This window comes from Phoca vitulina, unplaced genomic scaffold (assembly GCF_004348235.1).
Source record: "Phoca vitulina isolate PV1807 unplaced genomic scaffold, GSC_HSeal_1.0 scaffold144, whole genome shotgun sequence".
In the NCBI taxonomy this organism is placed as follows: Eukaryota; Metazoa; Chordata; class Mammalia; order Carnivora; family Phocidae; genus Phoca; species Phoca vitulina.
In genome coordinates, this window is record NW_022589847.1 from 120,360 (window position 1) to 134,697 (window position 14,338).

General features: G+C 47.6%; 1 protein-coding gene across 2 annotated transcripts in view; it reads left to right on the plus strand.

Annotated features, from left to right (window-relative positions):
- Positions 1-14,338, plus strand: part of LOC116628938 (schwannomin-interacting protein 1) — a 139,465-nt gene that overhangs the window by 13,405 nt on the left and 111,722 nt on the right. The window contains exons 1-2 of one of the 2 annotated variants that reach the window (XM_032399246.1): positions 7,731-7,888; positions 8,116-8,817. In XM_032399246.1, the coding sequence (XP_032255137.1) occupies positions 8,134-8,817 (684 nt within the window). In that variant the 5' untranslated portion in view covers positions 7,731-7,888; positions 8,116-8,133. Of the gene's footprint in view, positions 1-7,730; positions 7,889-8,115; positions 8,818-14,338 lie in introns of those variants that run through there. The other variant, XM_032399245.1, reaches the window with a different exon arrangement.

A 14,338-nucleotide genomic window follows, 5' to 3' on the forward strand; every position in this document is an offset into this window, starting at 1 on the left:
TCTATTCAGTCACCAGGTCTTGTTAATTCTCTCATCTAAATATAGCTTTAATATTTCTATTTCTCTCCATCTCCGCCACCCCCACCTAAGCCATATTTATCTCCTCCCTGGACTACACATTTGCTTCCTACTTGGTCTCTCTGCATCCACTCTAGTCCTGCTCTGTCCTTCTATCCCTTTCTTAATTCTCTGTCAAGGAGAACATTTCTAAAAATGTCAGTCTGGGGGCGCCTGGGTGGCTCAGTCGTTAAGCGTCTGCCTTCGGCTCAGGTCATGATCCCAGGGTCCTGGGATCGAGCCCTGCATCAGGCTCCCTGCTCCGCGGGAAGCCTGCTTCTCCCTCTCCCATTCCCCCTGCTTGTGTTCCCTCTCTCGCTGTGTCTCTCTCTGTCAAATAAATAAATAAAATCTTTTTAAAAAATAAATAAAAATGTCAGCCTGCTTTTACAAACCTTAAGTGGTTGTTGGGATAAAGATCTTAATGGCAACCCTTTTCTTGCCACTTTTCCCCTTACTCTCTTGCTCCAACCTAGTGGTTTCCTTGCAGCTACTCGATGGAGGCAAGCTTCTTCCAGCCTCAAAAGCTTTGTTTAAGAGGTTTCTTCTGCCTTGAACACCCTCCCTCTTCCGCTGACCGGACCTTTTTCTGATGGCATCCCCAACACACATACTACCTACATGCTCTCTCAGCATTGTATGAGTCTACTTTTGGGGTACTTATGACAAATTGTAATCTAAATTGTTGTGTATCTTTTTTCTCCTGTAATGTCTGTTTCTCCACTAGACTGATGTTTCCTTTTGGGCAAATAGCATTCCTGTCTTTTCACTATAATATCTCCCACATGTAGTAGGTGCTCAATAAACACTTGTTGCGTGATTAACGGGTTGTGGGGTATAAACTTTAGGAAGACATTTATCAAAGAGTATTTCAAATAGTATTCCAGAAAGTTTGTATCAACCAATTTATAAGCTCACCAATAGTATATGACTGTTTCTTTGATCACACTCATTCTGACACTGAGTATTATAGTTTTAAATAATTTTAAAATATTTTATAGGCAAAATCTTACCTCATTATTATTGAAATTGCATTTCCTTACTAGTGAAGTTGGACATTTTTCACATTCCCCCTTACCTTGAGTGATCATATAATTTATCATGTAAACTGGGACACTTTTGAGAGTGAAGAAAGGTGCTGTTCATAATTATGCCAGGACAACAGGTATAAAGCAGGACCATCCTATACAAGCCAAGATGGATGGTTTCCCTCTTTGATTTTCATGTAGCCTTAGAATTCTGGGCATCTAGAGCTGAGAGCAGAGGTCCAAGTGGTGATCCAGGGATAAATTAAAGATAACAATAGGTTTTGTTCCAAATTTTAATATGGATACCTTTGTGCTGTGCTGTCCCGTGACTCAGTGACTTAGTCTGGAACTCCCTGTCACCCATGCTGCCTACTTCCCTCATTTACCTCAGCTGCCTAACCCTTGAGACGTCTGACAATTTCATCCAGCTCTCCTTTCATGAGAAGGCCTGTGGCCTAAAGAGCTGCAAAGACTGCCTTGCCCATAAATGCAGAGCTAGTCTGAGGCAGAGCAAGACTCTGGGAAGAGTTCCCTCCTGTTCCACCAAGCCACCTCCTTCTTCACGTTCAGATGCATTCCTCCTGCTCTCTCGGCACTGACGATGCCAGCAGTTATTTTCTGCTTTGGTAACACTTCCAAAGTTATGTCGAGAAGTGACCAGAACAGAGTTTTTACTTCTGAGAGCATCCTGTGAGGATGTTCCTCTTTGACAAGCCTCGCATATCAAAGCACAAGGCGCACGCAGTTTCGGAGGCGGTTCAGCTCGTCCTGGGATCACGTGCCCATGGTTTCAGTATTGTAATGCTTCCCTGAGCTCATGCAATGAGTCTACAAACTTTCCTAGCTTTTCCTAAATGTCCTTTTATGTAATGTATGCCCTTCAGTGAAGCTCAAAAAGTAAATTCAGAGTTGCTTACAGACATGCATTTTCAAGAATTGCCAGGAACTTAAGGAAAGTAGAATATGATGCCAGAGAACTTCTGGAAAAAGAAAGACGAGAGTTTAAATAAGTTGAATTTTTGTCAATGCCATCCAATCTGAGGTATGGCTTCATTAGGAAAAGAATAGCAGCCTTCCTCTTCCAATCTCATCAACAGGGAACAAATTTCCTTCCAGTGGTATTACCAACAGAGCCTCTGTGTACTGTTGTGCAGATTGTGCACTGCATAACCCTAGGGGGTGCCGTTTACATCGCCACCTGGGCAAAAGGTGCCAAATGGTTCCTCCCAGCAGGCACCTGTGGTGCAGATCACAATCCTCCTAGTACCACCGGACAGGGCACAATCTGTGTGGCCATATGTTGAGGCCCTGAATGACACCTCTGTGGGACTTTTCCCTGATAAAGAAAGACGCCGTCCCATGCTGAAGTTAGAGCTGCCTTATTCACCAATGCCTATAGACTTTTTAGAGTAATGTTCATTTCATACATTCACCTAGTTTTTATAAGCACTATAGCATCTGTCAAGCCAAGTGTCCTGGTTTCACGTTTAGAAAATAGGTCATTGGAGCTATCTTTTAAGGTCTGAGTTGCCTAGATTTTGCCATTTCAATTTTATTGAGGAAAATGCAGGAAAGAAATGCACTCTCATGGTTTTCTAGAGAATCAAAACATTTAAGATGTTAATGTATTTTTTAAGGGATGTTTTCCATTAAGATAAAGCTCTGCAAATGAAAGAAAGAAAAAAATTGGATATAGGCTCCATCTCCAAAATATCTACACATACAGACTAAAAGTTAAGGTGGGCTCTACAGGAGAAATACCACGCATGCAAACCGCCTAATGGAGATGTAGACGTTGGTTTTGAATTAGTGGAGGAACCAACTTCTTATGTCCCAACAGGGAAGGGAAGGAAACCATTGAGAGATACTTTTATACCATATTTCCCATAGTGTCTAGGATGAAATCCAAAGGGTCTTTAAGCTGGAAGAAGCCTATTAATTCATTAACTTATTCATTTGTTCAATTAATTCTTACTATTTGCTTAACGCCGTGATAGTGCCGCCTAGCCCCGTCATAAGGAAACTGAGGTCACAAAGTTGGTTAGAGACCGGGCTGGAAACTAAGCCCAGATGTTCTATATCCAGGACACTTGGCCCCATGGTGCTGTTAAACATTCCCATGTAGTTAAATTCAGGTGGTGAAATGGGAGAGCATCTGTGTACTGCATGTGACTTGCATGTAATTCATGTAATAAAGATGAAATAGGAACCTCTTTGCCAGCTATTTCTTTATTACTCTAAATGCCACAACTGAGAGAAGGTTCAACGTGAGGGGCAATCATTTCCGAATTAGTCTGGGAATTTTGCAAATAAACCTTTTTCCCAGCTCCTTATGATTTAAATATTTCAATCATGTCTTTTCTCACATGTCGCCCTGACAGATTAAATCCTATAAATAGCACTGGCCTCTGAGAAACATGCTCTCATCCCTACCCTTTGAGTATTATTCCAGTTTTCTGTTCACGACAAAACTGAAAATCCCAATCTCATGATGGCTACCTTCTGGAAGGATTTGTTTTGGGGGGGAACTTGAAGCATGTAGCTCATAATGATGTGGAATTTCCTTTCCTGAGGTGTCTATACTCTGACTTTACAGTTAAGGCTCCCAACTTGCTGAATATCAGTGCCGAACTTGTTGACAGTTGAGGAGGTGGGGCGCATGTGAGCAGAGGAGAACAGCGGCTCTTGCCAGCTTCCTTCTTCTCTGCACAGACATAAATACTGCCCAAGGAGCCTCTGCAGGGAGGAGACTGAGGACTCCTTCGAAGTTGCTGGAAGGAGACGCTTTCTGGCGTTTTGCTTGGTAAATTTATCCATATGCATGCAGGCCAAAGAGCACGGAGGCTTTCGCTGAGTGACGAAGAGCCAAGATTCTGAAGCCAAGCTACCTGGGTCCAAATCCTGGCTATGCTGCCCAGCTTTCCTGCTTTTTTGACATTAGGCAACTTACTTAACCTCACTATCTTCAGCATCCATACCTATAAATGGAGATACTAGTTTCTTCGTAAGAGTTTTGGAGAATTAAATGAATTCAATGTTATTAATAATTCCAGCAACAAATACCGATGAAGCTTCTATTCCATTCCAGTTACCGTGAACAAAATAGAAATAGCTCCTCCCTTCACGGAATTTAGAGTATTTGTTCACGGTAGGAGCCCTGATCCATTCAAGGGATAAAACGTCAATGTGACGTGTGGGCAGAATTTGTTTTTAATGAATTAGGATAGGATTTTAAAACCCAAAATAAGGGTTTTATGAAACTTTTAAGTATTTTTATATGTATGTGTGGCCTGGGTCTTGACATAAAATGGTTTTCTTGAGTCTAGTAGAGAAGATAAGCAATTAACAGCAACCTCAGCGTGTGTGATAAGTGCAGTGAGTATCTCAGGAGCATGGGAAAGATACCCGATCCCTTTTGGGGGGCATAGAGAATCAGGAAGCCTTCCAGGAGGAAGTGACATTTAAGCCTAGACTGAAAGGATAACTAGAAATTTGCCAGAAGAAGGTGGGGGGAGGTTGGGCAGGAAGCAGTTCCTTTAAGAGCAATGAGGAGCTAAGGGGGCTTTGAGAAAGCCAGGAGAGACTTGCTCAGATTTGCATTTCAGAAAGGCAGTCTGTTGGCATGCAGACAATGCGCATAGGTAGTAGGAAGACTGTTCAGTCATTTCAGGACAGAGTAGGGTAGACTAGGGTGGGAGCAGTGGGTATTCAAGAGGGACTGGTGATTTTTGGCAGAAGGTGCTGGTCTGTGATGACACCCACTTGACTCACATCTCTGATGTCTAATGTACAAAGACTGCAGGGGACAAATCTAAGTCTGTAAGCCCCAAGCTTCTCACCTGAGGAAACGGTCCTATAAACAGGAAGACAGGACCTTTCAATCACTTTCCAAATCATCTCTCCATCCTGCTGGACATATCTGTAGACTGTTGCCGGCCTAAGAATTGGCAGGGCTTCCTGTTCCAAAATGGGACAGTTCTTGGCAGGAGATGGAAAGCTGGAAACAGAATGGAAACTGGGCTAGCCAGGCACCTTGCATGAAGAGAAAAGAAAAAAGGAAACCTGGTACTTTCCCATCTGATCCAGAATATCTGGTCAGAAAAATAATTTAAAAAGACAGATAATTCAAAGAGGTTTCTATTTGGCTTTGAAATGCCATGCAGTTTTGGCAATGGATTTACCTTGCCAAATGTTTTTCTAAGGCCTTATTTTGCATACCCTGAACACAGACCATCTGGGCAGCAGGGGGATGAGTTGGAGCCCAAGAGGGAATCTGGGTGGGTGGCTAAGGAGGTCCTAATGTTTAAAAATTGGGACTGAGACCACAGCTCTTCTTCATCACCCAGTTGATCAATACTTGTCTATCTGTGTCCTGCCACAGAGCAGGGAGCTCTTCCTGACCTAAACCTTGCCAAATCACATGGTGATTTGAAAAGCAGCTATCTAATTCCCAGCACGCAGTGTTTCCTACCCACATCTCTGAACACTCTCAAAGTCACCTCCATCCCACAGGGGGGCAGCCAACTGACCCAGTGCTTCACAGCAACCTCAAAATCGAACCATATTTGGAGCACAAGGCACACTATTTACAGATGTTACCATAAAAGACATTTTAAATTATAATCAGTCCTGTTTTACAGAAGAGCTGTAAAGGGGCCAGACCAGAGGCCCCTTTTCCTGTATTCATAAGATTGCTGCTTCCAGACAAGTTAAAAGATTAGTTTATCTTCCCTGGCTCAGGCCTACCTAGGACAGGAAAGAGTCACACTTCACTGAAGTTACTTAAACAAAGGGTTTCTGCACCCAGTCCCAATTAGGACCTAGAAGAAATGTCAGGGTGGCAGCCACTCCCTACTAAAGAATTCCAAGCATTCCCCTGTTCCTCCATCTGGAGGGTGCAACGCCAGGGTAGTGGCCTGGTCCAGGCTTGAATTCACTGGGAATAATTAGTAACAGCCCAAATCTGCAAGTTCAAGGAAACTGGTTCTCCCAATCTTTTGTAAAATTAAGTGCTGGGGTTTTTTTCTTTTTCTTTTTCGAAAATTTTCAGCTTTATTGAGGTATAATTGACATATAAAATTGTAAATATTTAAAGTGTGTGCCGTAGTTATTTGATACAAGCATACAGTGTGAAAGGATCCCCCCCCCCATCTAGTTAACACATCCATCACCTCACAGTTTTGTGCCTGTGAGAACATTTAAGTTCTAAGTGTTTTTCATAAGCACCAGAGAAGAGGGCATTTCTTAGTTTCCCAGTTCTTACAAGTCAGAATTGGTTGGTTCACAGGAAATTCTTAATCCTGAAAAGGTGTTCTATGACCCCATCTATGCTTTTCAAATGTTGGTATCTTTCACTTTACGGAACCTTGTTCCTAATTAGATGAGCTACCAAACTCAGGGAACCAGTGTGTATTCTGAAAAAGCCAGCATATGTTTCTTTGACTCGGTTTCCAGAAAAATTTTAGGGCGCAGAGCCAGTGCACGTGCCCGGAGCAGGTCACCTGATATCCACGTCTTCCCCTCCTTTAATGTCTCCTTGATTGGAGGTGGCCAAAGGGGACTTTAGAGGGCTCGCCTGAACCTTTAGAACAGATTCTCCTCCAAAATTCCAGGTATCAGTCCCATCTTACACTTAACCCCTCCATTCCCCATACACACACCTCTCTGAGGTCATCCTCAGCGTGCGGCCGGGAGGGGGAAGGAAGCGTGAGCTAAAGCAACAGGTTCCGCCCACAGCCTGAACTTGTAAGGGGAGCCAGCAAGGTGACTGGAGCTGGGCGGTGGAGGGAGAGGAAGTGGCCGAGGAAGGTGGAAGGGAAATGATGGTGCATGACCACTGAGCACACGTCACTTCGGGCTCCCACATGGGCTAGTGTCTGTGCGCGCGTGGGGGGGGGCGAGGTCCTTCACCCGATCACTCGGGGACTTCCGCGTGGGCTAGGATGCGCCGCGCCCGGGCTTTGGGGCACCAGGAGGCTTACGCAGGATAAGGAGCCCCGAAAAGAGGGCTTGAGACGCGCCCAGAAAATATTAGTGCGTCTGGGGGTTAAAATCCACCACCCTCCCCAGGGTGCCGCCCCTGTTAACTGGCCGGGTCTGCATGCCTAACGCCCAGTGCCCCCTTCCCTCGGCCTTTTCCCGACCTTTCCAACCCCATCCCCGCCTGGCCTCCCGCCCCAGCCTGCTGCCGCGAAAACCGGGAGAGCGGACTACGCCGCGCCCGGCAGCCTCTGGGCATGCTCGGTGGCGGGACCGGCTCCGCCGCCGGGAGGGCGCGTCCTCCCTCCCCCAGGGCGGCGGCGGCGGCGCCTGCAGCTACTGCCGCCGCGCCCCGGCCCCGCACACCTTTGGGGGCGGCGAGAGCCACCCTCTCCGGCGCAAGCTGAGAGCGGCCCCCCCCCCACCCCGAGGCTTCCGGCGAGCCGAGGAGGGGCGGGTCAGGGAGGCGCGGAGGCGGGAGTGAGACCTCCGAGCAGCCTGCGGTTCCTTAGAAAGTAAAGCTCAGCTAACGATCAGAGCCCGGCTCCCCGCCGCCGGCGGGGGCGGGGCGAGGCGGGGCCGGGGCGGGGGGTGGTCTCGGCGCCCGGAACGGTGTGCGAATTCAGTAGCGCCCACCCTCTTCTCGGTCCCGCCCCCAGGGAATTATAATTCTCTGGGAAAGTGGTGCTCGGAGAATCCTTGGGGCGGGGTGCAGGGGCGCGCCCGGCGCAAAATGGTTACAACAAAGTCCATGCGAGCCCCGGGGCCCCTCTTATGGAAAGTGTCCGCGCTGATGGCTGGGCACCCCCTTTGCTAATTTGAGGGTTAGTTACTGGGAGGAGTATGGTGAGAGGGGTCGGCTAAGGGAAGCCTCAGGCTGGTGCCGGCTTCGGTTCCCAAGCCTCCTTGGGGGGCGCACCTCAGGCCAGGCGGGCGCGGGGCACTGGGCCGGGGTGCTCGCGGCGGGCGGCGGGCGGCCGGAGCAGGCTCGGCCCGGCAGCTCACTCTCTGCCTCCTCCCCCCCCCCCCCCCCCCCCCCCCCCCCCCCCAGGATTACCGAGAGGATGGGATGGATCTAGGCAGTGACGCCGGCAGCAGCAGCAGCAGCAGCAGCCGCGCCAGTTCGCAGTCCAACTCCACCAAAGTGACCCCTTGCTCCGAGTGCAAATCCTCGTCGTCGCCGGGGGGCAGCCTGGACTTGGTGTCTGCCCTGGAGGACTATGAGGAGCCCTTCCCGGTCTACCAAAAGAAGGTGATTGATGAGTGGGCGCCGGAGGAGGACGGGGAGGAGGAGGAAGAGGAAGACGAGCGCGACGAGCGGGGGTACCGGGATGACCGCTGTCCGGCCCGGGAGCCGGGGGACGTGAGCGCCAGGACCCGCGGCGGCGGCGGCAGGGGCAAGGGCGCCACCACTGTCATGCCGCCTCCTGTGCCCAACGGCAACCTCCACCCGCACGACCCCCAGGACCTCAGGCACAATGGCAACGTGGTGGTGGTGGCCGGCCGGCCCAGCGGTTCTCGGGGCCCCCGCCGGGCGGTGCAGAAGCCCCAGCCGGCGCGGGGCCGACGTGGCGGCCGGGGCCCGGCGGCTGGGGTCCTCTGCCTTCAGCCCACCGACGGTGGGACGTGCGTCCCGGAGGAGCCCCCGGTGCCCCCTATGGACTGGGAGGCACTGGAGAAGCATCTGGCTGGACTGCAGTTCCGGGAGCAGGAGGTGCGGAACCAGGGCCAAGCGAGGACCAACTCCACCTCCGTAAGTTGGCCGGGGTGCGTGCCCACGCGCGCACACACGCGTACACACCCCGCGCACCGCCCGCACGCACCCTCCTGGCGCTCCCACCCGCCTCCGGCCCCATTCATCCTTCCCCGAGGGAGGGGGCCGGGCCTAAGAGCCTGCCTTCTGCTCCCCTGGGGTACGGTTGCTCAGTCTGGGAGCTGTCTGGGTTTGCCTGATGGGCGGAGAGGAGGGAGTGGCAGCCAGAGGGCAGCGGAAAGTCGGGTTAGTGGAACCGGCGACTCATTTTAATGGAATTACTTATGGAGACGAGGTTGTGAGTCACTTGCCTGAAAATAAATCCGGGGAGATCTTGGCACCGAGGCCAGTGCCCTGCGGGTGATATTTCAAGTCGTAATAGTTGTGGCTTTGTCGACCGTGGTGGGTCTCCCTTCGTTACCAGTGATGTCTCGCCTATATATAGGCTGTCCCCGTGCCCACGCTCACAGTCGCCTGCCCACACCTCCGGTATGGCAGCAGGGTTTGTCACATCTCGCGTTTAAGAGGATGCTCCTGAATTTGAATGGGTGGCCGCCCTCCTCTAAGACCGTTCCTTTCTGAAACCTGACCTATTGTTGACCTGGGGAATGGGGTGAATTGACCTGCTAGGGTGAGGGAGTGGTTGTTGCCTCTGTCGCCTCAGCCTCTCTGGTGAATCCCTCCTTGTTTTGAAAAGGAGCCACTTGCAGTTCCTTACCGGAGGCTACTGCCTCAGTTCAGGAAATCCAGAGAGGGAGGGGTGCTGAAGTGGAACCGAGAGAGGGAGAGGAGGAGGGCTCCATCTATAATAAGAAGCTCTGGCAGGTTTGCACTTGTCTCATCTTTCTTGCCCCTGAGAGGAGAGCAAATAAATGACTTAAAAGAAAAACATCATGAATGTAGCTCCGCTGTTTATCACTGTTGTGAGATAAAGCAACAGTTGTAATTTGAAATCGTTAATGATGCCCCTAAATGGGGCTGAAGGGCCCCCAGCTTCACTGCGCTGCTTTCTGTGTGTAGCAGCGGTACGGCAGTGCAGGAGAATGCTTGCTTGCAGGTGTAATTTTTCGGCTCCAGGGCCCTGGGGCTACTGGAAATTGGGTGCATGCACTTCTGACTTCAGGGGTGAGGACAGTAACTGCGACTCACGGGGAAATTGGCACGGTTTCTATCAGACAGAGCTCTTGGCTGACTGAGCCCACTGGTTAGTGTCCCTTGAGAGACTACCTATTAAATTAACACACTCATTTTAATCCCAGCTGTTTACCATGGCCACTAGCAGATGTGGACTCTTTCCATTACAGCTACTCCTCTCTCTTTTACCTTGCAATGGAAAACATCCCTTTCCCACTTAGTGCTTGAGAAAAATACCTGATTAAGCTCCCTGGACTTAAACAATGACTTGAAGATAAACACATTTCATTTACTACTGCATGACATTTTTACATTCCAGGAGAACATAATGATTGCTGTACACATAAAGTTAGGATTTGATGATGACAGTGAGCTCCATTATTTAAAAGTTATGAAACAAAATGTTACTGAGCACCTGTGTGTTATGTGCTAAATGCAAGGTCTGATTCTCAGTGTTGCAGTTACGTATCTGTCCATGTGAGACTGGAATTATGGTGAGGAGAGGTAAGGGTGCAGACTGACTCCCCTCTAGGAACTTAAAATTTAATAAATTACTTAACAGCATCCCTTCCCCCAACACACACACACCCACAGCCTCGTTGTTATTGTGAAGACTTTATGAGTCTTTCCTTCTTGGGCAATCTTTGAAACTAAAGGTGTCGCCTCACCTGTTGAACAATTTGCATATGTTGGCTCCCCACCCTCCACCCCAGTCCCTCTGAAAATGTCCCCTCTGGGAATTTCCTCCACAAGTTACACAGAGAAATTTGGAACCCATTTCTTTAAAGCAAGTATGTGTACAGAAAAAGGGGAGGGGAGAGCCTTTGAGGTTGTTTAATCAATTTTACCATTTTTTGGTTTGTTAATAACAAAATTACTAGCCAGTGTCGGTTTAGAATAGTGTTTTTCATACTGTAAGTTACTGATGAAATCATCTTAGCATTTAAAAAAGAAATGAAATAAAATAGAATATACTACCGTCCATTGCGGGTAGTTACAGTAAGCTTGGTTTTAAAAACTTTTGGTTTTATACACTGGGTCATGATGTAAAACTTATTTCTCACTGTGGGTTGTTATCATGAAATTTGAAAAACACTGATTTAAATCCTGTTTACTCCTGCCCAGAATAAGTGGGAGAATTTATAACTATGAGGACAGAAACTTGAGAATAACAAAGGAGTCCTGTAGAAGAGAAATCCTATCTAGAGGAAGTTGTTCAAGTCAAATACTTCTGCTCCTCCTTAAAAAGTTGTGTACATGGGGCACCTGAGTGGCTCAGTCGGTTAAGAGTCTGCCTTCGGCTCAGGCTCAGGTCATGATCCCAGGGTCCTGGGATGGAGGCCCACATCCAGCTCCCTCCTCAGCGGGGAGTCTGCTTCTCCCTCTCCCTCTGCCACTCAGCTCCCTCTGTTTGTGTGCCCTCTCTCTCTCTTTCTCTCTCTGTCAAATAAATACATAATCTTAAAAAAAGTAAAAATAAAAATAAAAGTGTATATAAATGGAATTAATACAGAGTACTGGGAGGAAGGATATAAAATGAAAAAGAGGGGTATTGTCTCCTTTACCTATGAAGAGAACCAAATAAGCTTTGCCCACCTGAAGGAAAACCCCCAGTAGGGTTGCCTCTATTGTGAATCAAGTGGCTGATTGCTTTCCATCATTCGAGACTACTCACCTCTCACAGCCCTGACCACCTTCCCCAAAGTAAAGTAAGGCACCCTGGTGTATTTTCTTAGTGCTTACCGCTACCTGACATTATCTTGTTTGGTTCCCCTTCATTTTTGGTTTCTCTAGAATCAAGTTGTAGTGTTGCCTCTCTTTTAATTGCTGTAACCTAGTGCCTGGGATGCAGTAGGTTCTCAAATACAGAATGAATGAATGAATGAATGAATGAATGGTTTATTAGGCCCAGTTGCCCCAGACTTAAGCTAACCCCCTCATCTAACAGCTGAGAAAATTGAGGCCCATTGAAGTTAAGTGATTTGCCTAAGAGCCCACTAAGTAACCTAGGGAAAGCTTTCTTCTTATACCAGACTAAGGTTTTTTTCTTATTTTAAGGCTAAAATCAATTTGAAGTAAAAGGGAAGGAAAGAGGCTTCCCCCTCCCTAGATTTCCTAACGACAAGTCCCCTCTTATGCTTCCTGGTAAATATTAAGGACCTAAGTAAATTAGGAAATAATCAAAATCCCATTATTTCGGAGTCTCTTCTCACAGGCCTGGTTTAGTTTTGGTTTGTTTTAATGGAATAATGGCTGCAGCAAGATCTCAAAAGGAAGGATGAGATCTCAAAATTGTGTTGACCATCAGCCATTCCTAATCTAGGGAAAATTTAGAGGCAAATTAAAAAACATACAACATTTAGGTGGGATTTAACCCTAGGGCTTACCTTTTTGTGTGTGAAAGGGTTTAAGCAGCTTATTTCTCCCTTAGTGTCAGCTGAAGAGGATGGGGCTTAGATGGTGCCGGAACTGTCTTTGGGGTCAGGGCTCTGAGGTGCCAGAGGAAGTCCTGAAGGAAACACTGTGGTGACCTTCCATCCTGCTATCCTGCTAGACAAATTTGCCTGCCCTCAGGTGGCCCAACCTCCTTGATGGAGCAACCCCCCCCCCCCCATCTTGATGTCGGAGCCTTGAGGGCTGCAAGGTCTCTTTTTTCCACTGCCTTATCCCCAGTAGCTCCCTCCTGCTTGGCACAAATGCCTGACACACACACATGGGGAGGAGGAGCCGTTCACCCAACACCAGAACTGCCCCCAGAAGCGCCCCCTCCAGCTGGCCAGCCCCTGGGCCTCTGGTATCCACCTGTTTCCCACAGTCCTGCCCTGGGCCTGCATTAGCATCAAGGGCCCCACACAGTTAAGGAGTAAAGAAAGATACTGGGGATTGGTGCTTTTGACGTCAGATCTAGAACCAGCTGTGGCAAGTTTAAGGGAGACCTCCTCCCCGATATTCGTATTCAACCCTGAATTCTCATTTCCCTGCCTACTATGACTGGTAAACTGGCTTGGGCAATCGGAGGGAAACCCCGGTTTCCCTCTTCGCAGCACAGACCCAAGCAGTCCACTTTCTTTTCTTCTGCTTCTCCTGGATCTTACTTTGTCTCCAGATCACTCTTCTACCTACTCAAGGGCTCCCCTCCGCATGGCCAGGTGGGGTGACAGTGCCCATTGTCTCAAGGTACTCCTCTTCCTAAATGGACTATTATTCCACCTCTTTTTCTCAGTCGTCTTTCTGTGAGGTTTTCTGTCCTCAGTGTGTGTGGTCCTCCAAGTTGAGCCTGTTCTGTCTCTGGAAACTCACCCTCTTTTTTCTCTCTCTTTTCCCACTTCTGATTCTTTTTTTTAAAAAAATTAACCGTTGAGGTAGAGTTGACAGTCCACCGCACACATTTGAAGTGTGCAATCTGGTCGGTTTTGATATATGTGTACGCTTGTGAAACCAACACCAAAATTAAGATCATGAACATATCTCTCACCCCAAAAAGTATCCACGTGCCCCTTTGCAATCTCCCCATCCTGTCCCTTGGCCACCACTGGTCTTATTTCTATCACTGTAGGTTAGCTTGTTTTTTCTAAAATGAATGTAAGTAGAATCATATAATATGTACTCAGTTTTTGTCTGGCTTCTTTCACTCAGCATGTAATTATTTTGTGATTCATCTGTGTTATTGTGTAGAGCAATAGCTCACTACTTTCTGTTGCTAGGTAGTGTTTCATTTTATGGAGATACCCTATTTCTCTGTTGATGGACGTTTGAGTTGTTTCTAGTTTCTATTACTAATGAAAGTGCTGTGAACATTCATTTGTAGGAACATATTCTTTCATTTCTCTTGGGTAAATACCTAGGAGTAGAAGGGTTGAATCATATGGTAGGGAACTTTGGGGGTTGCCTGTTTTCCAAAGAAGCTGCACCCTTTTATGCTTCTGTCACCACAATTATTCATGTACTCACTGTAACCTTGGCTTCCTCTCCCACTGTTTGCTCTGTTCCATCTCTGCCTTTGGGGACTTGCAAAATATCTCTCTTCAGGTGACTGGGGTGATTGCTTCCCTCTCTCTTAAAACAGTGAGAGAGCACCAGGATCCCATCTTCCACCCAACCAGAGTCATTACACCCATTGTTCAAAAATATCCATTTTTAAATTAGAGAAGAGTTCTAGTTGTAGACCCAACACATTTTAATTATGGTTTTGTTATTTTTAGTGCCTGTGACAGGTGCGTTTCCTCTTTTAATGAGAAGATAAGAATAATTTTAATCGATATGGTTGACAGCAAATTCTCCTGATGAAGTTTTTTCCTAAGTACTTGAAAATAATTTGTCTTTTTATTTGTTTGTACTATTAACTAGTAGCAAACTTTAAATTGCCTATATTTCTTCCTAGAATGGT